This window comes from Arvicola amphibius, chromosome 9 (genome assembly GCF_903992535.2).
Source record: "Arvicola amphibius chromosome 9, mArvAmp1.2, whole genome shotgun sequence".
Classification (NCBI taxonomy): domain Eukaryota; kingdom Metazoa; phylum Chordata; class Mammalia; order Rodentia; family Cricetidae; genus Arvicola; species Arvicola amphibius.
In genome coordinates, this window is record NC_052055.2 from 123,322,805 (window position 1) to 123,348,015 (window position 25,211).

The window sequence follows — 25,211 nt, forward strand, 5'->3', positions numbered from 1 at the left end:
CTGCTAGGCGCCTCTGAAGGCTCACCTCTTCTTCCATCCCGCCGCCCATCGTCTAGCTGGTCTCACCCACCGGGCAGCAGGGAAACTCATCCCCAGTGTGACATTCTTAGTTCAGACACCCATTCATTGGGTTCTTCTCGGAAAGGGCAGGGGATGGGGGGGGGGGTTCTGGTTCCCTCCCCTTCGTGCTGTGGCTTTCGCTTTCACTTCCTTGTCGGAGAGTCGACGGATCTCCGGGGCTGAACGGTCATGGCGTTACTGGATCTGTGCGGAGGCGCTCGGGGGCAGCGGCCCGAGTGGGCTGCCCTGGGTGCAGAAAGCGGGTATCGCTCGGACCCGGGACACTACAGTTTCTCTGTGCAAGCTCCGGAGCTTGCGCTTCCGCGGGGGATGCAGGTGAGGACTGTAGGGACCCGTGAGAGATGCAACGGGCGGCAGAGGAAGGACGGTCTGCCTGGGTCTGAGGAGGTGAGGAAGCCTGGAGAGACTGCCCGGGAGAGCAGCATCCAGGCCAGCCTTAAAAAACCCACGTGGAGATGAAGGCAGAGGAGAGAGGAAGGGGGGAGGGAGGGAAGAGAGAGAGAGAGAGAGAGAGAGAGAGAGAGAGAGAGAGAGAGAGAGAGAGAGAGAGAGAGAGAGACAGCACAGAGAGAATATGGGGGGTGCCCACCCCAAGACACTGCACAAATCACCACACCTTCACAGACACACCACTGCTACAGGGGCCCAGCATTGTATTGGATGAATGACCCGTGAACTTGGGTGGCTCACCTGGCCTCGATAAACCACCCTTGTGTGTCCTGGAACATGCTAGACAGTCTTGGTCTCAAGCCTCTCTACTGTAAAGTGAGCGTAGGTTAATACAATGTGCTTTGTGAGACCTGAAGGAGCCATGGATGAGCAAACACCTTGAAGTCAGTTACCACGACCTTTGCTCCCTCGTGCTGGAAAACAGAAAGGTTGGCGGCCATGCCTCCTGCTTTTCCTCCTCCTAGAGAACCCGGAGACCCCTCCTCATCCACTACTCCCCAAAGCCCTGCTGCTACTGAGGTGTCCAAAGCCCCCTTTCCGCCTCTTCTCTCTTAGCCCACTGACTTCCTGAGGTCCTTTGGTTGTGACCAAGAAAGGAATGTTCAGATCGAGATGGCCCACGGCACAACCACACTAGCCTTCAAGTTCCAGCATGGGGTCATCGTGGCAGTGGACTCCCGGGCCTCTGCGGGCACTTACATTAGTGAGTATGCGTGATTTAGGGTGGGAGGTGTTCTCTCCTAGCCTGAGGCCTGCACACCGCCTCGGGTAGAGCAGCTAAGGAGCTGGTGCACCGTGGGCTCATTCCCTTGATCTCAAAATTCTTTAGGTGCCTTAAGGATGAACAAGGTGATCGAGATTAACCCTTACCTGCTTGGCACCATGTCTGGCTGCGCGGCAGACTGTCAGTACTGGGAGCGGCTGCTGGCCAAGGAATGCAGGTGGGCAGATTTCTTCATTTATCCTCACATCTTCCAGGTCACTTACCCCAGCTATCCAGCCTAACGCTAATAAGGGATTTTTTTTTAAAAAAATGGCTTTGTGCAATTAAAAATCTCCAAATCTTAGACCTTTTCCCTGCTTATAAAACCAGGTAATCTGTTGATTGTTTAATGTGGATGCCATCAATCCTGTAGGATGGTGTTCTTGTTGTTTTTTGAGACAGGGTTTCTCTGTGTAGTCCTGGCTGTCCTGGAACTCACTCTGTAGACCAGGCTGGCCTTGAACTCACAGAGATCCTTCTGCCTCTGCCTCCTGATTGCTAGGATTAAAGGTGTGCCCCCACTTAACCAGGCTTTAAAAAATGTGGTTCAGATCATTTAAATTCCAAATATCTCCCTTGTTCTTATATCGCACCAGTGCATAGCTTCCAAGCACTCATCTCTGCCGTCCTTCCTTGCTTCATCCTGTGGGAGTCCTCCCACCTGCCACCCCTTAGGCCTCCCTCCTTCTCCCCTAGGCTGTACTACCTGCGGAATGGGGAACGTATCTCCGTGTCGGCAGCCTCCAAGCTACTTTCCAACATGATGCTGCAGTACCGGGGCATGGGCCTCTCGATGGGCAGCATGATCTGTGGCTGGGACAAGAAGGTACGTGACTGCTCCTATGCTCCCCACTCTGGATAAAGCTGTTTCTTACCCATTGAACACCGCCCTCCCCCATGCTCTGTTCAGGTTCTGTTTTTTTTTTTTTTGTTTTTTTTTGTTTTTCGAGACAGGGTTTCTCTGTGGCTTTGGAGCCTGTCCTGGAACTAGCTCTTGTAGACCAGGCTGGTCTCGAACTCACAGAGATCCGCCTGCCTCTGCCTCCCGAGTGCTGGGATTAAAGGCGTGCGCCACCACCGCCCGGCTCTGTTCAGGTTCTGATGTTTGCCAGAGTGTGCTCTCTTAACTCAAATGTTCCCACGGCAGTATCACCGTGAAGGGCTACTCTTCGCCAATCACACTTAAGTCTTTATATCATCAACAAACCAGTTGCAGACTTTACTCAGGATGGTTTCCCATCCTATAGGGACCAGGACTCTACTATGTAGATGAAAACGGGACTCGGCTCTCAGGACAGATGTTCTCCACGGGCAGCGGGAACAGCTACGCCTACGGGGTGATGGACAGTGGCTACCGGCAGGATCTCAGTCCTGAAGAGGCCTATGACCTTGGCCGCAGGGCTATCGTTCATGCCACCCACAGAGACTGCTATTCTGGAGGCGTAGTCAATAGTAAGAGACTGGTCTGGGGTTCCCCAAACACCTTGGGAGGGGGGTTCCAGACTGGGGATTTGGGGGCACTGGAGTGGAGATTTTCAGGTTTGACAACACAGAAGTCCCAGGAAAAGGTTTTCAGCTTGTGTGTGGACGTGGGGTGTGAGTGTGAAAGCCCACATAAGCAGCTGCTGCCAGCCACGCCACACCACTGATGGGAGGCTTACTGAAGAACGGGTTGACACCATTTTTTTCCCTCAATTGCTCACAGTGTACCACATGAAGGAAGATGGTTGGGTGAAGGTGGAAAGCTCGGATGTCAGCGACCTGATGCACAAATACCGAGAGGCCAGTCAGTGATGGCGGCGGCAGCTGGGCACTTGGGGACCTAGGTCAGCTTCAGTGCCAGGAGAAAGAAGGGCCCAACCCCGGGCTGGGGACAGAAAGCTCTGAGGCCATGGAGAGGACCAGGTTCACCCTCTGTCTCCCCAAGCTGCCCATCCCTGGGTCCCTTCTAGTACAATAAAAGAAAAACGGTTATACATATCTCTGTGTTGTGGCTAAATGGAGTCAGGCTGTGGGGTCCTTTGGAGGGAGGGTTAGGGAGCAAACAGGAAGCCAAGCAGGGCTTCAGTTGCGAAGGGGGCGCCGCCTGCTCTCTGAGTAGCCGAGTGTCACTAGGTTCTTCCTGGACATCCCCTGGCACTCAGCTCTAGGGAGGACCCATCACCCTTCTCTTTGGACACTCATTTTCCATTCCATTCGCCCCACAGCCCTTCCTGGAGTGTCAGGGCCTGGGGATGCCAGTGTGCCCCCTTGTGGATGTTTTGGGGTGCCTCAGAGGGCTTTGTGAATCTCTTAAGTAGCAACTTTGTGACACTGGATATTGAATATAAAGATACTGCTGGGGTTCAATTTCACGATGTCACCTCTGGCTGCGTGTGAGAGCGTAATGAAGAGGTGAGCCGGACTCCCCCGAGGCGGGGAAGCAGAGGAAAAAGAGAACGAAGAGAATGTAGGGTCGGAAGCACAGGAGTGGTCAAGAGCCAGGCCCCAGGCTAGAGAAGACGGAGCAGCCGGGCAGGAGCTTTCTTCACTAGGGACAGATAAGGGTGGCCGTGTAGCGGGACCCAACCCGAATTTAAACACCAAGTGTTTCATGAGTAGTCAAACATTTCAAAGGGGATTTGTGTTTCTTTAGAGGTAGTTTCAACCCACTAAGTCATTTCTGTGTGTGGCGCTTGGTGGAGGGACCTGGCACGTGACCTTGTTTTCACAGCTGAGAACGGAACTAGCGTAGCGTCAGCCTCAGCCTAGAGAAGGGCTCTACCCTTGAGCCCCGAGGGCTGATTTCTTTGATAACCTGGGCTCTGGGGGAGGAAGTCCGTAGAAGCTGTCCCAGTTTGAGAGAGTTAGCAGCAGCCTCTCCCTCATCTCAGGTGCGGCACTGAGAAGGAAGTCTGAGGACAAAGGGCCAGAGCCTCCAGGGTTCAAAATCTGTGAAAGGAAACCTTAGGCCTGGTGGTAGTGGCGAGGCCTTCTATCTAGGCCCCATGTTTTACCCCAAAACCCAGTCCTGAGAGTGCTTGGAAAACAAAAACAGAAACAAAACAAAACAAAACAACAAGCCCCTTGTCACCCCCTTCCCCTCCCTCCCTTTCCCAAAGTGACTGGAAGTGGGTCTCCTGTGTGGTTCATTGTTAATTGTTTGGGTGACCAGAAGGGCACCTAAAACCCCTTTTTGTTTTTAAAAACTTAGCTGGGCAGCTGCGCGTAGACTTGCGGACCAGGGCGGCGGGTGAACAGACGGTGCAGCGGCGGGTTAACGGCACAGACACAGAAAATAGACATAAAGCTTTATTAAAGGAGAGAGGGAGAGGGAGAGGGAGACAGGGGGAAGCAGAAAAGTGGGGAGAGAGACAGAGGCGAAGATGAAGAGGAGGAAGATGGAAAAGAGAGAGCTCAGGCCGGAAGCTGAAGATCAGCCTGCCTCAGCTGATGGGGAGGGAATGGGCATGGCTTGTCTCTTAAAGGGACAGGGACCAAAACCATAACACCCCTCCCTCCTCCATTCTCGCCTTCCTTCTTTCCCCTCCTTCTCTTCCTCCACCCTCTCCCCCTTTCTCCTTCTCCCTTCTCCGTTTCCCTCCTTTCCCCTCCTCTTCGCTCCTTTCCTCCTCCGCCCCTTTCCCCTTCCTCACATCTACTGGAGAGTGAACCTAGCGCTCAGGCAAGTGCTCTCTACCTCTGACCTATAGTCCCAGACCAATGAGCGCTTCTTGAAATAGTTCGGAGCTCGAGAGAGTAACCGGGGAAATTCAGGCTTTTTCCCTTACAAAGCAGCTCAGAGCCTCTGAGAGTTTTGGTAGTAGCGGCCAACGAGGGTGAGCCTCCTTGGGGACCTGGGCGGTCACCCCGCCCGCAATAGCAGGCGCCACCTGCTGGCCGCTGTGCGCAGCGTTGATCGAAGTGAAAGCGAAAGCCGGGGACCAGCGCCCTCATTAAGAGAGCCGCCGGCGCACCCAGGGGATCCAGTTTGGGAAGAAGCAGATTCCAGAAGACCTCCTGAGCTGCTGTTCCGCAGGTGAGTTCTGTGGACAGAGTGCGAGCGCTAGCAGGGGTGCGGCCCACTCCCAAACCCTTGGTGTCCCCATCTCGCTCTGCTCGTTCTCCGCGTTACCTGTCTTAGGTCTTCTGCCTGGCGCTCCTCCCTGCCACACGTCCTCTGCCCCGCTCCCCTGCCCCATCCAAGGTCCCAGATCCTTTGTTCCAGGTCCTGTGCCCCGCACCCAGTGTCCCAGGTTCCCTTTCACCCCTTGCCCAGGTCCTCTGCTCCCTTGCCCGGAGTCCACTGCTTTCGTCTTCTGTCCGGCGCTTCGCGCCGCCTGCCGCAAGTCCTCTGTGGCTTCATCCCACCGCTGCACCTGAGGACCAGGGGAGTGGAGGGAGTGTGACTGGGGACTGAGTCTTCTTAGTTAACACCAAGAAGCTTCAAGGGTACAGGCGTGGTGGCAGCAGACCAGTTCCCCCGCCCCAGCCCGTGTGTGTATGTGTTTGTGTGTTTGTGTGTGTTTGTGTATGTGTGTGTGGTGGCCTTCCCCACTCCTTCAGACAGGCAGCGTACCATCTATCCGGGGAGAGGTGTGACTAGGAGGGGACCTTTCCGGCGAGGCTGAACAAAATGACAGAAGCTGAGAATCCTGATGCGGGTTTGGGGCAAGAGGCCCGTGATCAGGGTTGGAAACTCCACCACCCTAATTTCTCCATTTCTCCCTGTAGAGCCCATCATGGCGCTGGCCCACCTGACGCCCTGGGCCTCTCTGCTGCTGGTGGACATGGCTTTACTTGCGTTGCTACGAGGGTCTCTGGGAAATCTGCTTCCCCAGGGGCTTCCAGGACTGTGGCTGGAGAGCACCCTGCGCCTTGGAGGACTGTGGGGGCTGCTAACAGCGGGAGGGCTGCTCGGACTAGTTGGCACCTTTCTTCCCTTGCTCTGCCTGGCCACCCCACTTTTTTTCTCGCTGAGAGCTCTGGTGGGAGGCACCATGAGTGCCCCAGCAGTCAGAGTGGCGTTTGCCTCCTGGGGCTGGCTGCTGGCTGGCTATGGGGCTGCCGCGCTGGGGTGGGCCGTGTGGGCTGTGCTGAGCCCTCCGGCAGCCCAGGAGAAGGAACCAGGCCAGGAGAACAACAAAGCCCTGATGTGGCGCTTGCTGAAGCTCTCCAGGCCGGACCTGCCTTTCCTCATAGCTGCCCTGTTCTTCCTCGTGGTGGCTGTGTTGGGTGAGAGGGAGAGGCCTCCGTGAGAGGGAGGTGGGGGGAAGGGCCTTCGCAGGGGGCAGCCCCTTATCCTTCTTGACTCTTCCAGGGGAGACCTTAATTCCTCACTATTCTGGTCGTGTGATTGATATCCTGGGAGGCGATTTTGACCCGAATACTTTTGCCAGCGCCATCTTTTTCATGTGCCTGTTCTCTGCCGGGAGGTGAGTGGACGATTGACTTCAGGCCCCTTGGTAGACTGGCGCCTGGACAGGAGCCTCCAGCCTGACTTTGCTTTTCACAAAGCACAAAAATCCTTCAACTGAAACATGCACAGTTATTCACCACCGACCTCCGTTCGTCCGTTTTCCTCCTCCTTTGTATTTTCCAACATCCTCAAAGTTTATGTCATAGGGCTAGGGAGGAGGATCACATGGAACAGAAGCCCATGTGTCAAAACGGGACCGTTCCCAGTGTCTTGAAGTGTCTGCCGGGATTCTCCAGCAGGGGAGGGTGTGTCTCTTCCTCCCCGCCTTCCTCCCTCCTTCTCTGCCCCCCCCCCCATCTTATTGCTTCCTCACTGTGTGCCTTGCTTCTTATACAGAGACAGGAGCCCGCAGTCTCAAGTAAACAAAGAAATAACGGACTGACTGGCAGAGCTGTGACTAACATGACACCAGTCGCTCAGGGGCAGAAAGAGGGTGCAGATTCAAGAGGTTCTGCCTGCCTGTCTGTCTGTCTGACTGTCTGACTCTCCCCTCCCACCTTCCTTCCTAGTCCTTCATTGTGCCTCCAGTCTAGTTTTGCTGTTTGTTTTCCCCCTGAAGCTATGCCCAGGTGAACCCAGTTTTCTCCCAAAGCCTCCAGACCCAGGCTCTCATTCCCTGTGGTGTCTCTGTAGCTGCTGACTTTCGCGCTTCACTTTGGTCTCTTCCTGAATTAGCATTTGCGAAACTCCCTTCTACCCTCAGATCTATTTTGCCCTTTTGGAGACAGTTTGGCCTGTTGGGTGTATTCTAAACCACCCCCCCCCCGTCGTTCTTTTGTGAGTAAGGGTGTGTGCGCCTTGGAGGTCGGAGGCCAGCTTGCTGGGTCAGCTCTGTCCCTCACTGTGTGGGCTCCAGGGGAGGCAGTTCTGTCATTGCCAGGCATGGCCAGGCAGTGTGTTTCGGTTTCTTAAAAATATTCTTTGCGGCAGGTGGTTCTCAGACGTGGGTTCACGCTGAGCTGTTTTATAAACCCGGGTTTACTTACACAGATACATACATAGACACACAAACATACAGATACACTCAGAGACATATAGACACACACACACACACATTCTTACTGTGATTGCCCAAATTCTATCATTTCCTATCTGCTTATCCAATATGCTAACTAACTAACATGAAACCTACATTTTGTAAAACACCCGCACTTATGTATTTAAAAACATTTCTTCCTGTAAGTTTTTATTATAAAAATTTGGTTGGAGGATGGTATTGGAGACTGGGAGGTTGGTAAAATGGGAGGGAGGGTCTTGCTGCTGTTCCCAAATGAGGCACATATGAGTGTGTGGGGATTCATCCATATTCTGAGTTTGACCCCACTTCTAGCCCCCAATCTACCCTCCTACCCATTTATTCATGTGTTCTCACCTCCCTTTTCCGTTTGCCTCTTATTTACTTCCCCCAATTTCCTCCCTCCCCCTTCTCTCTATCTCCCTCTCTTCACCCCACCCTCCTGTTCTCTCCCCCTGCCCCCAGCTCCCTGTCTGCAGGTTGCCGAGGAGGCTTCTTCCTCTTCACCATGTCCAGGATCAACCTGCGGATACGAGAGCTGCTTTTCTCATCCTTGCTGCGCCAAGACCTTGGTTTTTTCCAGGAGACCAAAACAGGTGAACCTGGCATCTGGGTCTGGGGTCCTCTGTCCCTTCCTTGTCCTGCCACTCTCCTCCCTGCCCCCTCTTCCCCCTTCCACCTCTGGGGCCTGGCAGGTGCCTTTTAGAGTAGGGTAAAGGTATAGCCCAGTCTCTGTGGGGGAAGAGGTGGGAGAGTCTTTTGGGTTTCTGCAGTGTTCATAGTCTCATTCTCTCTGTCCTCCCCAGGGGAGCTGAACTCACGCTTGAGTTCGGACACCTCCCTGATGAGCCGTTGGCTCCCCCTGAATGCCAACATCCTGCTGCGGAGCCTGGTGAAGGTGTTGGGGCTCTACTTCTTCATGCTCCGGGTATCTCCCAGACTCACCTTCCTCTCGCTGCTGGACCTGCCCCTCACAATAGCAGCCGAGAAGGTGTACAACCCCCGCCACCAGGTACATGTGCATGTCACAGTGCCCTGAGAGGAGACTAAAGTGTGGAGGTGTGCAGGCTTCCACACGCGAATCTCAGCATGGGGAGAGAGAGAGAGAGAGAGAGAGAGAGAGAGAGAGAGGAGAGAGGGAGGGAGGGAGGGAGGGAGGGAGGGAGGGAGGGAGGGAGAGAGAGAGAGAGAGAGAGAGAGAGAGAGAGAGAGAGAGACTTGGTGAATGCCTTTCCCATAAATGTTTGAGAATCAGTGCGAAGAACATCTTAGGAGGTTTACATTTTATTCATTTATTCATTTTTATTTTATGTGTATGAGTGTTTGGCTTGAATGTATATACATTATTTGTGTGTAGTACCTGAGGAGGCCAGAAGAGGGCGCTGGAGTTACAGATAGTTATGAGCAGTGTGAGTTCTGAGATTGAACCTGGGTCCTCTGGAGGAGCTGCCAGTGACCTCGCCCACTGAGGCATCTTTCCAGCCCCTAGAAAGTTTCCCCTTTCACCTCAGCATACATACTTGGATGGCGTGCAGGGGTGGGAGGACTTGAGTCTGAATTAGTTCCACCTCAGGCTTTCTGTTGTAGTAAAGCAAAGAGGTTGTAAAAAACACCATGCTCCTCACCTTTGGACCACAGTTCAAAGTCAAGCCTTCTGATTCTTCAATCCCCACCAACTTACTGCCATTTAATTTTTAAAATTTTACTGGCTGCCATTCAGTGGCTCATTGTGGCTCTGGTTTGCATTTCCCTAATCACTGATGTTGTTAAGTGTGTTTTCACGAGCTTTTGGGACATTTGACATTCTTTGGAGGGATGCCCATCCAATTCCTTTTGTTGCTTTTTGGCCCTTTGGTTAAGAGAAATTCCTACGTCCATTTTTTTCTTTTATTTAAAAAAATTTGTAGTTTTGTTGTTGTTGCTGTTTTATTTTAATTTTTGGTTTTTGGAGACAGGGTTTCACTATGCTGCCCTAGCTGTCCTGGAACTCACTCTATAGACCATGCTGGTCTTGAACTCACAGGGATCCAACTACCTCTGCCTCCCATGTGCTGGGATTAAAGGTGTATGCCACCACCATCAGGCTTAAAATTTGCTTTTTAAAATTTGCTTTCTAAAAGACAATCTTTATAGGTATTTTTTTATTTATTTTTTATTTTTTATTTATTTTTTTTTTTTTTTTGGTTTTTCGAGACAGGGTTTCCCTGTAGTTTCTAGAGCCTGTCCTGGAGCTAGCTCTTGTAGACCAGGCTGGCCTCGAACTCAGAGATCCGCCTGCCTCTGCCTCCCGAGTGCTGGGATTAAAGGCGTGCGCCACCACCGCCCGGCCTATAGGTATTTTTTTAAAAATTGTATTTTTAAAATGTATTCTGCATATTTTCTGGATATTAGTTGGCATGCTGGGTAGGCTAGTGACACACGGGCTGTGGCAGAATATTCACCAAGACAGGAAAGGCAGCAGCAGAGGGTTGACTAGAGACACCGAGGTACAGCCTCAGCCGAGACAGCAGGGATGCTGAGCGCACAGGAGAATTCTCAGGGGCTGCTGTTACATGTGTGTGTGTGTGTGTGTGTGTGTGTGTGTGTTTCTACACACGGTCGGGCTGTGTTCAATGTCACAGTGTCCTGGAATAGTCACTGTTGTGCATGTCGTGGCCTTGAGGCTCTGGCGGTTTCACCGTGACTCAGACTCAGCTCAGCCCAGAGCGCAGGTCTTAAACTGGCACCCACACTTGGCAGCTGGTGCTTGCTGTGGTTCACTCTTTGGAGATAACAATCTGTTCAGAGGCCGAGGCCCTGCTGAGCCCGGCCTGCTTTGAAGCAAAACATTCCTGCTGTGCAGCTGGGGTGCTCAGACCGGGTGTCTTCCCAGAGCAGCAGCTGCCTTAGCCTCTTATCCAATTTACAAAGATGCATCTTGATGTCTCTTTCACTGTGGACAGGGTCCTGTGCTGCAGTGTGGACAGACAGGGTCCTGTGCTGCCCTGTGGACAGACAGACAGGGTCCTGTGCTGGCTGCAGTGTGGACAGACAGGGTCCTGTGCTGCAGTGTGGACAGACAGGGTCCTGTGCTGCAGTGTGGACAGACAGACAGACAGGGTCCTGTGCATCTGTCTTTGTCTCTTGTGCTTTTGGTGTCCATTTAAGAAAATATTATCAAATCCCATGTTAGGAAGCTAAGTTAACTGGGGGCTGGAGAGATCGCTCAGTGGCTCAGAGCTTTACTGCTCTTGCAGAGAACTGGGGTTTGGTTTCCAGCACCCACATGCAAGCTGTTCAGTTCTCTCTTCCAGCCTCAGAGGCCCCTGCTCTCTCTCTCTCTCTCTCTCTCTCTCTCTCTCTCTCTCTCTCTCTCTCTCTCTCACACACACACACACACACATAAAATAAATCTTTATAGGAAGAGTTTTACAACTTTCACTCTTAAACTTAGGTCTTTGATCCATTTCTAATTACAGCTCCACCCCCTTTTTTTAAAATAAAGGTTTATTTTATCATTTGTGCATGTGTGTGCACTCCACACATGTGTGCAGCTGCCCACAGACACCAGAAGATGGCACACAATCCCCTGGAGCTGCAGTTGCAGGCTATTGAGAGCCGCCTAGCTTGGGCGCTGGGCACTGCCCTCTGGTCATCTGAAGGAGCAGCAAGCTCTCTAAAGAGCCGAGCTAATCCTGCCAGCCAGGTCTCTATCGCTCTTAACTACTGAGTCTCTTTCCCCACCTGACATCATTTTCTTCACATGGAAGTTAAACCAAATAGCACGCATGTACCACAGTGCTCACCAGAGAGAGTTCAGCAATGTACATCCTCTCCTTCCTTTTCTCTTGTGAGTGTGCGTGTGAGACACACGATGGGGGTGGGTGCCAGGAATGTGTGCACACGCAGGTGTTCCTTAGGAGCAAGGTGAGGTCCCTTGGGGCTTCCGGTCCTTAAGCAGGCATGGCAAGCAGTGAGCCATCCCCAGCATCCCCCCCCCCCCATCCTCTATTCTCTCCCTTTCAGTATTCCTTCTGGGAAGAAAGCTAAGAAACAAGGACCAAGGGCTGGAGTGAAGCCCCCCGCTCCCCCTGGCCTGTTGTGTTCTGCCACATTAACCAGCTTGCCCACTGTCTCTTTCCCAGGCTGTGTTAACGGAGATCCAGGATGCGGTGGCCAAGGCTGGGCAGGTGGTGCGCGAGGCGGTAGGAGGGCTGCAGACGGTGCGCAGCTTTGGGGCGGAGGAACAGGAGGTCAGCCGCTATAAGGAGGCCCTGGAACGATGCCGACAGTTGTGGTGGCGCCGAGACCTGGAAAGAGCCCTGTATTTAGTCATCCGGAGGGTGAGGCGGCCTGTGGGGGGAGACGGGGGATGAGGAGCCAGACAATGGAGGTTCTGGGGACCAGGGTGGCACACTGGATGGGGAGGGGGCTCACTCATCTCTCCCCTCTACTCCAGGTGATGGCCTTGGCCATGCAGGTGCTGATTCTGAACTGCGGGGTGCAGCAGATCCTGGCTGGTGAGGTCACTAGGGGAGGCCTTCTCTCATTCCTGCTATACCAGGAGGAAGTGGGACTCTATGTCCGGGTGAGTGAGATGCCTCAGGACAGCCGTTGGCACTCTTTCTGGACCTTTGGGCATGAGATTTGTTTGTTTAACAAACAAACTAGTTAATATTCTTATGGATAATTTTGAACACTCTTTAAAAAGACATTATAATGTATTTTCAAATAACTATTATCAGCTTTAATGATGGTCAAAACCCTAACCTTGACTCTAACCCCAACCCTAACTCTAGCCATAACTAACTCTAACCCTGGTTTAACTCCATTCTAAACTAGCACTAACCCCATCCAAACAACCCAACCCCAAATACCCGTAACCCTAACGTAACTTCACCTTGACTGACCTTATCCCTAATTGCAATCCCAAACCCAACCCTACCCCTAGCCTTAAACTAACCTTAAGCCTAACCACTCCTAACAGCCCACCGTGTTGGGTTCGCCCTTACTCCCTCATACCACTTTGAAACAAATTCAGACTATCAAGTCTTATCTGTAGATATTTCCATGTTGGTCTTTAGAATATAAGCATCTGAGGTATGTAGCCCCAAAGTCATTATCACACCAAAAACTTAGCAATAAATTCTTAGATCCATCCAGTCACTCAGAGACTCAGAACTCCGCAGGTTTACACGGTGTGATTGGTTGGTGTCCTTTCAACCTCTCTGTATCTGCTGATTTAAAATCCCCAACATGCTATTTGTTGAAGGAAGGCATATTTTTGTCCCGTGGTGTTTCCTGTGGACTGTGTTCTGTGGGCTGAGCCTCTGTAGTGTTGCTCCAGTGTCTACCTCTGTCTCTATTTTCTGTCCACTGGTAGATAAACAGAAACTTTAAGACGCATCATTTCCCCTTTTATGGTTATGGCTGTGTTCTTTTTTAAAAGAGATTTATTTGTTATGCATTCAGCATTCTGCCTCCATATATGCCTGCAGGCTAGAAGAGGGAGCCAGATGTCACTATAGATGGTTGTGAGCCATCATGTGGTTGCTGGGAATTGAACTCTTCCAGGACCTCTGGAAGAGCAGTCAGTGCTCTTAACCTCTGAGCCATCTCCCCAGCCCAGGACTGTGCTCTTTATCTGGGAGACATAGAGTATCTGGTTCTCTTAGTGCTGGTGTCTGCCACTGATAACCAATGCCTTACATTTGTTAAATCAGAGCTATAAAGAGTTCTGCTCTGTGGGGCCTTCCCGTATTAACTCGGATGCATCAGCTGAGAGACTTGATCTCATCCACTGCTGGGCTACCCAGTGACGTAGTTTCACTAGGACAGGTACTTAGCTATTTCTTTATATTTGATACCTTGTTTCTGCTCTGACCATAATTTTCCTGGTTACTTCTTCACCATCCTTCATGTGTGGAGACCTGTGCCAGGCACTTTGTCAATTTCAAACGTGAGTTGGCCACAGTGGCCACTTTTCAAAGGGTTCCCTGTCTCTAGCGAGGCGACACTGGGCACACAGAGTGCAGAGCAGTGAGCGGAGCCTTGGGGTTGATGGACTTCAGAGCTTTTCAGTTGCAAATCAGGACACTGCAACTTTAAATTCTACCAAAATTACTCTGGTCACGAGGGCACATGTCTGTAATCCTATGGTTCTTGTCACCCTGGGGGAAGATGTCACATTCGAGGCCAGCCTGGGCTACAGAGCCAAAACTGTTCAAAAGAGCAAAGGCAAACCCACTCTCTCTCTACTCCTAACTAAAAACAACCCCGCCAAGTTTCCCTCTCCGAGTTTCACCCAAATCACATGTTCAAAGGTAAAGGCTCATTTTTGGGTAGGGGCGGGGAGAGGCTGGCGGAGGTCATGTTGTTGGCAGAGTGTGTGGGGACCTGTCTTCCTGTGGGTGTGACTAGTTCTCCTGTCCGTTCCTGTTTTCCAGAGCCTGGTGTACATGTACGGAGATATGCTGAGCAACGTGGGTGCCGCTGAGAAGGTTTTCTGCTACATAGACCGAAAGCCAAATCTGCCCCAGCCTGGGACCCTGGCCCCTGCCAGTCTGGAGGGCCGCGTGGAATTCCAAGATGTCTCCTTTTCGTACCCCAGTCGCCCCGAGAAGCCTGTACTCAAGGTGACTGCGGGAGACCCCGTGGTCAGGCACCGCAGCCTGTACATCGGCTTCTCTAGAAAGCTGCCCTTACCTCTTACTGCTTTTCTAGGGGCTGACGTTCACACTGCACCCTGGAAAGGTGACAGCGTTGGTGGGGCCCAACGGGTCCGGGAAGAGCACCGTGGCTGCCCTGCTGCAGAATCTGTACCAGCCCACGGGAGGCCAGTTGCTGCTGGACGGCCAGCCCCTGGTCCAGTATGACCACCACTACCTGCACCGCCAGGTGGGAGGGGCTCCGGAGAGGGAGAGGCAGGAGAGAGGAGCAAGAGTGGAGGGCAGATGAGGCAGCCCCTGGGAAGAGAGGCTGGGGTCCATCCCAAGGACCTCTGTGGGGAGACTGGGTGTGGGGGGGGGGTGGGGGGAGGAGGTACCAGTTCTCTGCACGCGTCCCCTCTGTCCAGGTGGTTCTGGTGGGACAGGAGCCCGTGCTCTTCTCCGGGTCTGTGAAGGACAACATTGCCTACGGCCTGAAGGACTGTGAGGATGCTCAAGTGATGGCAGCTGCTCGGGCAGCCTGTGCAGACGACTTCATAGGGGAAATGGCTGATGGGATACACACAGGTACCTACAGGTCCCGAGCCCATCCTGGCAGGGGAAGGAGAAAAGGGGGCTGGTGCAAGAGTCATTGGATACAGTGCTTGTGTTGCGAGCGTGAGGATCTGAGTTGATCTCTGGAATCCATTCTATAATGGAAAAAAAGCCAGGCTGTGCGTAATGCCAGCTCTCGGGCTGCAGAATCAGGAGGGGGAGGTTCCTTAGGTCTCATTCCAAGCCAGTGAGAGACTGTTCCAAAAACAGACAGACTCTGCCTGAGGAACAGCCCACACACGTACACCCGCCCCCAGCTCCGCCCTTTGTTCCTACTTATTCTCCACCCCCCTTCCCCTCCCGCTAGGCTTTGCTATCACCTGATTGGCTAACAGAAGCAGATGGGGTAGCGAACTTGTTCTTCCCAGCAGGGAGGGGTGTTTTCTGACCTGTTGTGTCTCAAGAGGGGACTTTCTCTGATTTCCTCAGAAATAGGGGAGAAAGGGGGCCAGTTAGCTGTGGGACAGAAACAACGTCTGGCCATCGCCCGGGCCCTTGTGCGGAACCCACGGGTCCTCATCCTGGATGAGGCTACCAGTGCCCTGGACGCCCAGTGTGAGCAGGCTGTGAGTACCAGCGTGGGGAAGGGCAGAGGACAGTGCGATTAAGGGAGATATTGAAGGGTCAGGTGGTGTGGCGCTGGGCGGGCGGGGAAGGGCGGATGTCCCACTGATGGGGAGAAAGTCTGCACCTTGCAGGGCTGTATACTGCTTGAATTGCAATGGTTACTTTTTTTCTTGCTGAACTAAATACCCGAGAAAAGGAATTTAGAAGACAGGCCATTTTGGCTCACGGGGTTGAGAGAGCACACAAGCCGTCGTGGCAGGGACAGCATGGCTGTGGGAGTGTGTGGTTTGCACTCCTCACATCTTGGTGGATCGAGAGGCAGAGAGTGATCCAGGACCCAGGGCAGGGAATGGTGCCACCCACTTTCAGGGTGGATTTTCCCTCAGTCAAGCCCTCTCTGGATTGAGTCAGTCCTCATAGACACATCCAAAGGTGTTGCCTTGCCCATGCCTGGGCTTTCTTAAGTTGAATTGGCAGTGAGGATGAACTATCTTCAGGATGAAAGGAGAGTGCTGTGGGTGTTTGGTCCTCCCTAGCTGCCTTTCCCAGCAGCAGTGGTGCAGCCAGGAGGGACAGACCCCATCAATCACCTGCCTTTGCAGCCCCTGCACAGCTGTGCCTTCTTTACCCCAGTCACAGGGGATGGCCCAGCTGTGGTGTCCCATTCTTGCCTTTCTGAGGCTTGTGACTGTCCTCTGCAGCTGCAGGCCTGGAGATCGCAGGGACACAGGACGGTGCTGGTGATTGCCCACAGGCTGCACACGGTTCAGAACGCCGACCAGGTCCTGGTGCTCAAGCAGGGGCAGCTGCTGGAGCAAGACCAGCTCAGGAAAGACCAGGACGTCTATGCTCACCTGGTACAGCAGCGGCAGGAGGAGTGAGTGCTTCTCAGGCCTGTGGCCAGAACAGACCCACAGGGACTGTGCTGGAGGCTGGATAAAAACCGGGACCATCTTTGGACCTTGTATGTTTTGATGAGCTCGAGTGGGTGGGAGCTGGGGGATGGAGTGGTCATTGGGTGGAGTGAGTGCTTTGTGGATCTAGAAACATTTTTTTGCTTAATATAATAAATAAGTATAAAACACTTTTCCTTAATATGTGTTATGGCTAATATTGATTGACATTTTAGCAGCACCTAGCATCACGGACAAACATCTGGGCATGTATGTCAGCGAGTTATAGACTGGGTTAGCTGAGTTTGGAATAACTGCGGGGAGCCATTCCATGGGCTGGGGCATGGCCCAGACTGCACCAAAGGGGCAGTGAGCTCAGCACCAGTGTCATCTCTCTGCTTCCTGCCGTGGAGGCCATGTGACCAGTCGCGTCTCATTCCTGCCTTCCCTGATATGACTAACTGCACCCTGAGTGTGAGCCAAGTAAACTCTTCCTTAAGCTGCTTTTGTCAAGCATTTGCTGCACCAATAAGAAAAGCAGCTAATAGTGTGTGTGCATGTGAACAGTGTGTGTGCATGTGAACAGTGTGTGTGCATATGAACAGTGTATGTGCATATGAATAGTGTGTGCATGTGAATAGTGTGTGTGCATATGAAGTGTGTGCATGTGAATAGTGTGTGTGCATATGAAGTGTGTGCATATGAATAGTGTATACATATGAATAGTGTGTGCATATGAATAGTGTATGCATATGAATAGTGTATGTGTGCATATGAATAAATGCACATTCATTTAGACATGAAGAAAAATAACTAATATATGTGCATATGAATAAGTACACATTCATATAGACATCTCACAAAATATACAGTAAGTCTGTCTGTGATTTACTTCCTGGTTAAAACTGTTGTTATTCTTTTGTTAGCTGTCGTTTCAATGTATGTCTGTTCTTTGATATGCAAATTACACCAATATCACATGAATACTCATAAGACTGCCTTTCTATAGCCTTCCTTATTCCCACCAGTATATATATTCTTTTTTTTTTTCCACAGGGTTTCTCTATGTAGCTCTGGCTGTCCTGGAACTTGCTCTCTAGACTGGGCTGGCCTCAAACTCAGAGATCCACCTGCCTCTGCCTCCCCAGTGCTGGCATTAAAGGCTCATGCCATCATGACTGGCCCTGTGCTTGCTATTTTGGGGGAAACAGAGGATGACTGGGTGAAGCACAGTCCGAGTTAACAGTGTTGATAGCATAGCTGTGTGGATGAGAACAGCCTGGATGTGAGCAGGGACTGTGCTAAGTGGCCCCCATGTTGAGCAGGTCTTTCTTTGGACCACCAGCTCCTCATTAATGACAAGGAGACTTTTTTTTTTATTAATAATGAAAGGTTGGCCTTAGTTTAGGTTTGTTCCCAACTAGCTTTTAAAACTTAAATTAACTCATTTACATTAATCTGCATTTTGCCACATGGCTCGTTACCTCTCCTCAGTACCTTGCGTCCAACTTCCTCCAGTCCGGCTGGCGAATCTCCTGCCTCAGATTCTCTCCCAGAGTTCCTGTCTTTGCCCAGAAGTCGTGCCCTAACCCTATCCTCTCTGCCTAGCTGTGCAGCAGCTCTTTATGAAACCAATCAGAAGGTGCCTTAAGCAGGTGAGGTAAAACAGAGACATATTTTCACACGGGATACAAAAGGATTATCTCAATCCCATGTGTTATTTTTAATTGTTATTCTGAGCTCTTTAAGATTTGTAGATTTACTATTTTCAGTTTCTTTATCATTTCTATTTTATCAGTGGGGAAACTGAGGCTTAGAGAGATTAGAGGACTTTCCCAAGCCGCTCAGTTTCATTTTGGTTGCTATGATAAACACGCTGACCAAAATCTGGAGGAGAAAGGGTTTATTGGCTTCCAATTCCGGGTCCCAGTCCACCAGTGAGGGAAGTCAAGGATCACGATGGCAGGCCGCTTTGTTCTTTCACACAGCACGCCTCTGACCAAGGAACTCACTTCACAGCCAGAGAAGAGCAGCGGGAGCCAGAGCGGCTGCTGCACAGTGGTGCTAGGCAGGTTTCTTCTCAGCCAACTCCATACAGCCCAGGAAGACCTGCCCAGGGAGTGACGCTGTCCTCAGTGGGCTGGACCCTCCTACGTCAGCAATCAAGGGTGACCCCAAGAAATGCTCACAGGGCAACCTGGTCTAAATAATCCTTGCCAAGACTCTTCCTGGGTGTCTCAGTGACTTTCCTGTCACCGTGACCAGTGGCAGCTTTGAGAGGGAGGGTTTATCTGACTTGTGGCTCCAGAGGGAGAGTCTGGGATGGCGGGAGGTGCAGCAGCAGTGGTGGGGGAGGTGCAGCAGCAGGCATCAGAGCAGCAGACCCCAGATCACATCTCTACCCACAGAGGAAGCAGAGGGCACCTGGAAGTGGGGCGAGTCTGAACTGTCAGCTCTGCCTTTAGTGGCACACTTCCTCCAGCAAGCTGCATTACTTCCCCCAAAGCATCATCAACTGGGGACCAAGTATTCAAATATTGGGTCTATGGGTGACGTTTCTCATTTAAAGCACCATGCCAGGTAATTCTAGGTTGTGGCAAATTAGCATTAAAAATAGGGGTAGGAAGCCGGGCGGTGGTGGCGCACGCCTTTAATCCCAGCACTTGGGAGGCAGAGGCAGGCAGATCACTGTGAGTTTGAGACCAGCCTGGTCTACAAGAGCTAGCTCCAGGACCGGCTCTAAAAAAGCTGCAGAGAAACGCTGTCTTGAAAAACCAAAAAAAAAAAAAAAAAAAGGGGGGGGGTAGGGCTGGGGGAAAGGTAGAGGGAGCAGGAGGAGGGGAGAGAGTAGGAATAGGCATTGGTATGTAAAATAAAGAATGTTTCTTTAAAAAATAAATAAAAGAAATTAAAAATAGTTTTTTTCTAGATTTATTTATTTTCTGTGTATGAACTTTTGCCTGCATGTTTGGGTCTGTGTACCACATGTGTGCCTGGTGTCTGAGGAGGACAGAAAGGGCACCCCCTGATACAGGTGACTGTGAGCTGGTATATGGGTGCAGGGTGGGGATCCGACTCAGGCACTCTGCAAGAGCAATGAGTTCTTTAAACCCCTGAGCCACCTCTCCAGCCTGCAGGTAGACATAAGTAGCCAGCCACCACACAGGGTCATGCCCTGCAGGAGCTGGTGTTGCATGGAGTCTGAATGGTATCTCCTGCCCAGAATCTCCAACCCAAGTCAGGCCACGTGAAGCCCCTGGCTCTTTGGAGATCAACTCCAGCGTGTTCTCCCCCAGTGTTTTGCCATTCACTGCTTCGGTCATTCTGTCTCCAGAGAGGTTTCTTTTGAGTTTCCCTCTCCCAGCTGTCCAGGAAGGCAAGGTTTCTTCCTGGAGGGCCCTTGGGCTGGTGGCACTTCTACGATCTGCGTCTGGGCCTGGAGCCTTTGCCCAGCATACATGGACACCCAAACCTCCCTTCCTTGGTCCTATCAGCCCAGGCCACAGGAAGTTCCATGGCCACCGTCCTGGTTTCCCACAAGCCTTTCCTAAGCTAACTGGGGGTTTCCAGGAAAAGCCTCCCCATGCTCAGCTGGGAGACTTCCTTCCAGGAGTTTGGTTCTTACCTCATTTAAGCTCCCTGCCCACTTCTCCTCTAGGCCAGGAGCTCCCAGGGCAAGTCACATGTCTCATTAGGCTGTGTGTCTTTGGCCTGGCACAGAGCCCAGGCTCACAGACCATGAATAGCAAGTCTGTTGGAGAAAGGAACTCCTGCCACAAATCCACCGCTGAGAATTAGATTCCATCTAGTTCACGGGCACTGGGAGTGCTGGGATTGGCACACTCCTGTTCTAGGAAACAGAAACTTAGGCCTTTCTGGAAACAGCAGGTACTTTCCAGAGCCAGCCAGAACCTGCCAGGACAGCTGTTTGCTGTCTCCCGGCCTGGCCGCCCACAGCGTGCACAGCAGAGGAGTGAGAACTCACAGCAGCCCGAGACCCTCCCACCTCCCCGGCGGGGCGAGAGAAGAATTAAGGAGAGGAAGCCTTGTCCTTCCCTCTCCCACAAAATGCCCCTTTTTGTAAGGTGAAAAGAATTCTTTCATTTAGTGACCTTAGGGAAGCTGCAGCCCTCGTTATGATGGTCTGTGAGGAGTCTCTGGTAGTTTTGCCACAATCACACGGACGCTTGTCATTCCTGACACCTGGAAGAACACCGTAAACATAATATAGCAGGGGCTGGAGAGGTGGCTCAGTGGTTAAGGGCTCTGTCTGATCTTCCAGAGGATCCAGGTTCAATTCCCACACCCACATGGCAGCTCACAGCCACCTGTAACTTCAGTGCCAGGGGATCTGATGCCCTCTTCTGGTCTACATAGGCACTGCACTTACCTGGTGCCCAGCCAAAGATGCAGGACCCTTGCTGGTTGGGTTATTTGCTTCTTAGTGTGTGAAGTTCTGAGACTGTTGCATGTTCTGGGTATTCGTCTCCTGTCAGAAAGACAGCTGGTCAAGTGTTCTCTCCCATTCTGTCTGCCTCTCCCCTTTCACCTGTCTCTCCTGTTCAGTTTCTTTGATTCTTAAGAAGCCTTTTAATCTAATGCAACCCCACTTTTCAATTCTTTACTCCCCACCCCCAGGTTGCTGGAGCGTTTGCAGGCACCACTCACACCCCGCTCTTGCAGTGTCTCTTGTGGCTGCGTTTCCAGCCCTTACATCGAAGTCTTTGTTCCATTCTGACTTGAGTTTTTGGTAGAGGATGACGGGTAGGGAAGGCTTATTCTTTCTAAAGGAAAATATGAATGGAGAGCGGACATTCTTAGGAAAGCTTTGTCTGTATATTTGGGACATCTAGTCAGCTCCCCATTCAGTCCTGTTCTCTGTGGGGACAGCAGCCAGTCTCAAGTCCTCAGTGTCTTGCACAGTGGGTGGCCTCCTGGAGGTCACACAGCCTTCATGGATCCCCAGGAGGGAATGTGGAGTAGTCAGGGTTTGGGGGATGGAGACCTTCCTTAGTCTGGCAAGCTAGGGACCAGCACTGGTCTGAGTCTGATGCCACCTGGTGGCTCTAGATAAAACTGGGTCATTCTGGGGACTCTTACGAGCTGGATGCTTTCTGAATGCTATGCCTGGCATACACATTCTTACTTTATTCTCAAGATAATCTCATGTAGCAGGTGTGGCTATCCCAATCTGAAAATAAGGACACAAGTTTAGAAACTGCCACTAACGTCATAGGATCTCACTGTTGAACAAGGTGGACTTTGACTTGGGAACAAAAGTCTTCAAACACTTGTGAACATTTATTCTCTCACAATTCTCCTTTTAATGAAAGCAGAGATCAGACGCTTAATGAAAGGAATCCCACAGTAGCTCAGAACTAAGAAATATACAGATATTTATTAATAGATAAAACTTACAAATCAGGATTCTCTGTGGGAACGATGATAAAGATGAGATTCAAACAAACAACCAGCAAAACCTTGGCTCTGTAAGCTTACCCCATTTCCTTCTTTTATTAAAGCTGATTAATTAAGGCTGGTTTTGATTATTTCCCATTGCCGTCTGACTGCCACGCTTCACATGGTGGTTCACAACCATCTGTAATGAGGTCTGGTGCTCTCTTCTGGCCTGCAGGCATACACACAGACAGAATATTGTATATATAATAAGTAAATAAATAATTTTTTTTTAAAAAAAAGAAATCAGGCAGAGCAAGTCAGTAAGCAGTGCTCCTCCATGGCCTCTGCTTCAGTTCCTGCCTCCAGGTTCCTGCCTTGGCCTCCTTCTTAGATGAAAATGTAATGGAGATTTCTAAGCCAAACAACACTTTTCTCCCCCACTTGCTTTTTGGCCGTGACATTTATCTCAGCAATAGAAAGCTGGGATGTAGTAAGGAGAAGGCTGCTTGTTGGTTCCTGGCTGCTTAGCCCCGGAATAATCACACAAAACTGTATTAATTAAATCACTGCTTGGCCCATTAGCTCTAGCTTCTTATTGGCTAACTCTTACATATTAATTTAACCCATTTCTATTAATCTGTGTATGGCCACGTGGTGTGGTTTACTGGCTAAAGTTCCAGCATCTGTCTCCAGCGGGGCTACATGGTGTTTCTCTGACTTCATCTTTCTTTTTCTCAGCATGAGCTGCTCCCAGCCCAGCTTTCCCTGCCTAGTTCTGTTCTTCCCTGCCATAGGCTCAAAGCAGTTCTTTATCCATTAACCAATAAAAGCATCACACAGACAGAAGGACCTCCCACACCACTGGGATTTATGAGTTTACATATTCCTGTTTCACATTTTCCAAATAGCAGCTCTCTAAATCTGCTTTTCTGAAATGTATGTTTTACACTGAAAGTTGTAGCTATGGGAGACGCTAGTTCATGGTCGCGCCTGCCAGTGACGTAGTGCACGTGACGTTGGGCCAGTGACACGCAGTGCACGTGACGCATGTGACGTTGGTGAACTCTCACATGCTGCTTGAGCTCCTTGGAAGTGGACTCTGGGAGCGAGGAGGCCCCTCCCCCTTCTCTTCCAAAATTCCTGCCCTGGGTCAGGCTGACCTTCTAACTGACACAGGGAGAAAGGAAGACAGCAAAGAGCCAAGGGCTTTAGAGAACAGCTGGAAGCCGAGCCATTTCTAACTGAGGTCTTAACTGTTTATCACATAATACGATGATGCCTGTGGTGGGGCTGGGGAGTCAGAAGCTCTACAGGGAGAGGAAGAATCCTCCACCTTGGCCTCTCTAATTTCCAGCTGACTGCCTCAGGGCCACTCAGCTAGGACTCTCCCCACCCATGGGACCACAGCTGACAGCCTCAGTGCAATTCCCCAGCTGATTTCTCTTGGGAACCTGCTTGGTGTGCTCTCTTTGCTTGCTCTCAGTTGGCAACGCTAGTCCTCTCTGCTGGGTGTGCGGAACATCGATAGATGGTGTTGTGCTTTATCTGCCATTTCTCTCTGCTACTGGCTATTCATTCTATTCATTTTGCTTGCCATATGTTTAATAAACTCACCCATTTTGGAATGGGAAGCTCAGCTATTGTAGATCACCCTCTGGATCACACAAACAAGTGAATGGCTCGGTGATGTTATTACAGATCTTTTGCCATTGTCCACAATGTCTTGTTTAGGTGCTAAAATGCATATATAAACATGTCAATAGGATAAAATTCTTTGCATAATATACACATCATTAAATTACTTTGTTGGGTATACTGGCCAGTGTGTATGTGTGTGTGTGTGTGTGTGTGTGTGTGTGTGTGTATGTGTATGTGTGTGTGTATGTGTGTGTGTATGTGTGTGTGTATGAGCATGCAAGTGAGAGCATGTCTGTCAGCTTGACACAGCTAGGGTTGTCTAGGAAGAGGGAACCACAGTTGAGAAAATGCTGCCATCATATTGACCTAGACAAGTCTGTAGGACATTTTTTTTTACTTGATAATTGATGTGGAAAGACCAGCCCACTGAGGGTAGGGCCGTCCCTGGGCTGGTGGTCCTGGGTTCTTTAAGAAAGCAGGATGAACAAGCTATGAGGAACCAGTGAGCAAGCAGAGATCCTCCTTTGCCTCTGCCTCAGCTCTGCCTCCAGGATCCTCCCTGAGTTCCCCCCAATTTCCCTCAGTGATGGACCGTAAGCTGTGGGTGAAATAAGCCCTTTCCTCCTCCCTGGTGCTCACCACAGCCACAGAAAAGCTGACTGAGGAGGCAGAGGTGGATTAGTTTACACTTCTTTCCCCATGCAGTTTTCAGCACAGTATTAAAGCCATTTAAACTTTTGTCAATCATTGACTATCATTATTTATTATTATTATTATTATTATTATTATTATTATTATTATTTTGAGACCAGGACTCACTCTGAAGCCCAGGCTGGCACTGAACCCATGGACTGGTAGTCCTGCCAGCCAGTGTGTTCTATAGAACCCCACCCTTCCATCTTGCTGACCTGATTTCCCAATGTTTTCTTATATTCTGTTCTTATGAATATATTTGCATGATTTTATTCCTTTGAGAATTCTGTCTCCCTGTCTGTCCTGTCTCAGTCTCCTCCCCCTTTCATGCTTGGGATACAAGACACAGTGCACTCTGTCTCCTGCTTTGTGACGAGCCCACCACTGACTCCCTTTAAGCAATGTCCACAACGCTCTGTCTTAGCTCAGCACCCTCTGCTGTATATGTCAGCCACCCTGTAGGAGGAGAGACCTCCTGGTCAGGATAGTTCAGATGTCAGCCACCCTGCAGGAAGGGAGACCTCCTGGTCAGGATAGTTCAGATGTCAGCCACCCTGCAGGAAGGGAGACCTCCTGGTCAGGATAGTTCAGATGTCAGCCACCCTGCAGGAAGGGAGACCTCCTGGTCAGGATAGTTCAGATGTCAGCCACCCTGTAGGAGGGGAGACCTCTTAGTCAGAATAGTTCAGATGTCAGCCACCCTGCAGGAAGGGAGACCTCTTGGTCTGAATAGGTTAGGGACCCTGTAATGAGGACACAGGATGCACAATAGGCAGCCTGCTTTGTTCTAGGACCTCAGACTCTGTAGCCTTCCTCCCTTCTGACTTAAACCGCTGATCTCCAGGTAACCAGCTCTTGGCTCTCACAATCCAACTTCATCAAAGTGTTCTGCCTAGCAACAAATGATGCAAAAGTCTTCAGATTTGATTGGTTAGCAGTGTGAAGATGGTCCCAATCTAGAGGAAGCTGGAGAGTTATCTATGCTTTGTGATTTTCTTTCAGTTATGTGGAA

The 25,211-nt window shown here is 50.9% G+C and overlaps 2 protein-coding genes across 3 annotated transcripts; both read left to right on the top strand.

Moving 5' to 3' along the window:
• Positions 1-195: 195 nt before the first annotated feature.
• Psmb8 (proteasome 20S subunit beta 8) lies at positions 196-3,274 on the top strand. Its single transcript, XM_038343182.1, has 6 exons — positions 196-396; positions 1,087-1,234; positions 1,361-1,472; positions 1,991-2,120; positions 2,542-2,746; positions 3,000-3,274. Exons 1-6 carry the CDS (start codon positions 250-252, stop codon positions 3,086-3,088), a joined length of 831 nt encoding a protein of 276 aa, XP_038199110.1. The 5' UTR covers positions 196-249; the 3' UTR covers positions 3,089-3,274.
• A 1,888-nt stretch (positions 3,275-5,162) lies between these two features.
• Positions 5,163-16,670, top strand: Tap2 (transporter 2, ATP binding cassette subfamily B member). 2 transcript variants are annotated; one of them, XM_038344077.1, is made up of 13 exons: positions 5,163-5,312; positions 5,553-5,663; positions 6,008-6,508; positions 6,594-6,708; positions 8,233-8,363; positions 8,574-8,779; positions 11,892-12,089; positions 12,206-12,334; positions 14,193-14,381; positions 14,470-14,643; positions 14,822-14,981; positions 15,438-15,574; positions 16,277-16,670. In XM_038344077.1, the coding sequence occupies exons 3-13, from the start codon at positions 6,016-6,018 to the stop codon at positions 16,454-16,456; spliced, it is 2,112 nt and encodes a 703-aa protein (XP_038200005.1). In that variant the 5' UTR covers positions 5,163-5,312; positions 5,553-5,663; positions 6,008-6,015; the 3' UTR covers positions 16,457-16,670. The 2 variants fall into 2 exon arrangements, with proteins under 2 accessions (XP_038200005.1, XP_038200004.1); XM_038344076.1 differs by lacking the exon at positions 5,553-5,663 and having other exon boundaries at positions 5,168-5,312.
• The last annotated feature ends 8,541 nt before the right edge of the window (positions 16,671-25,211 follow it).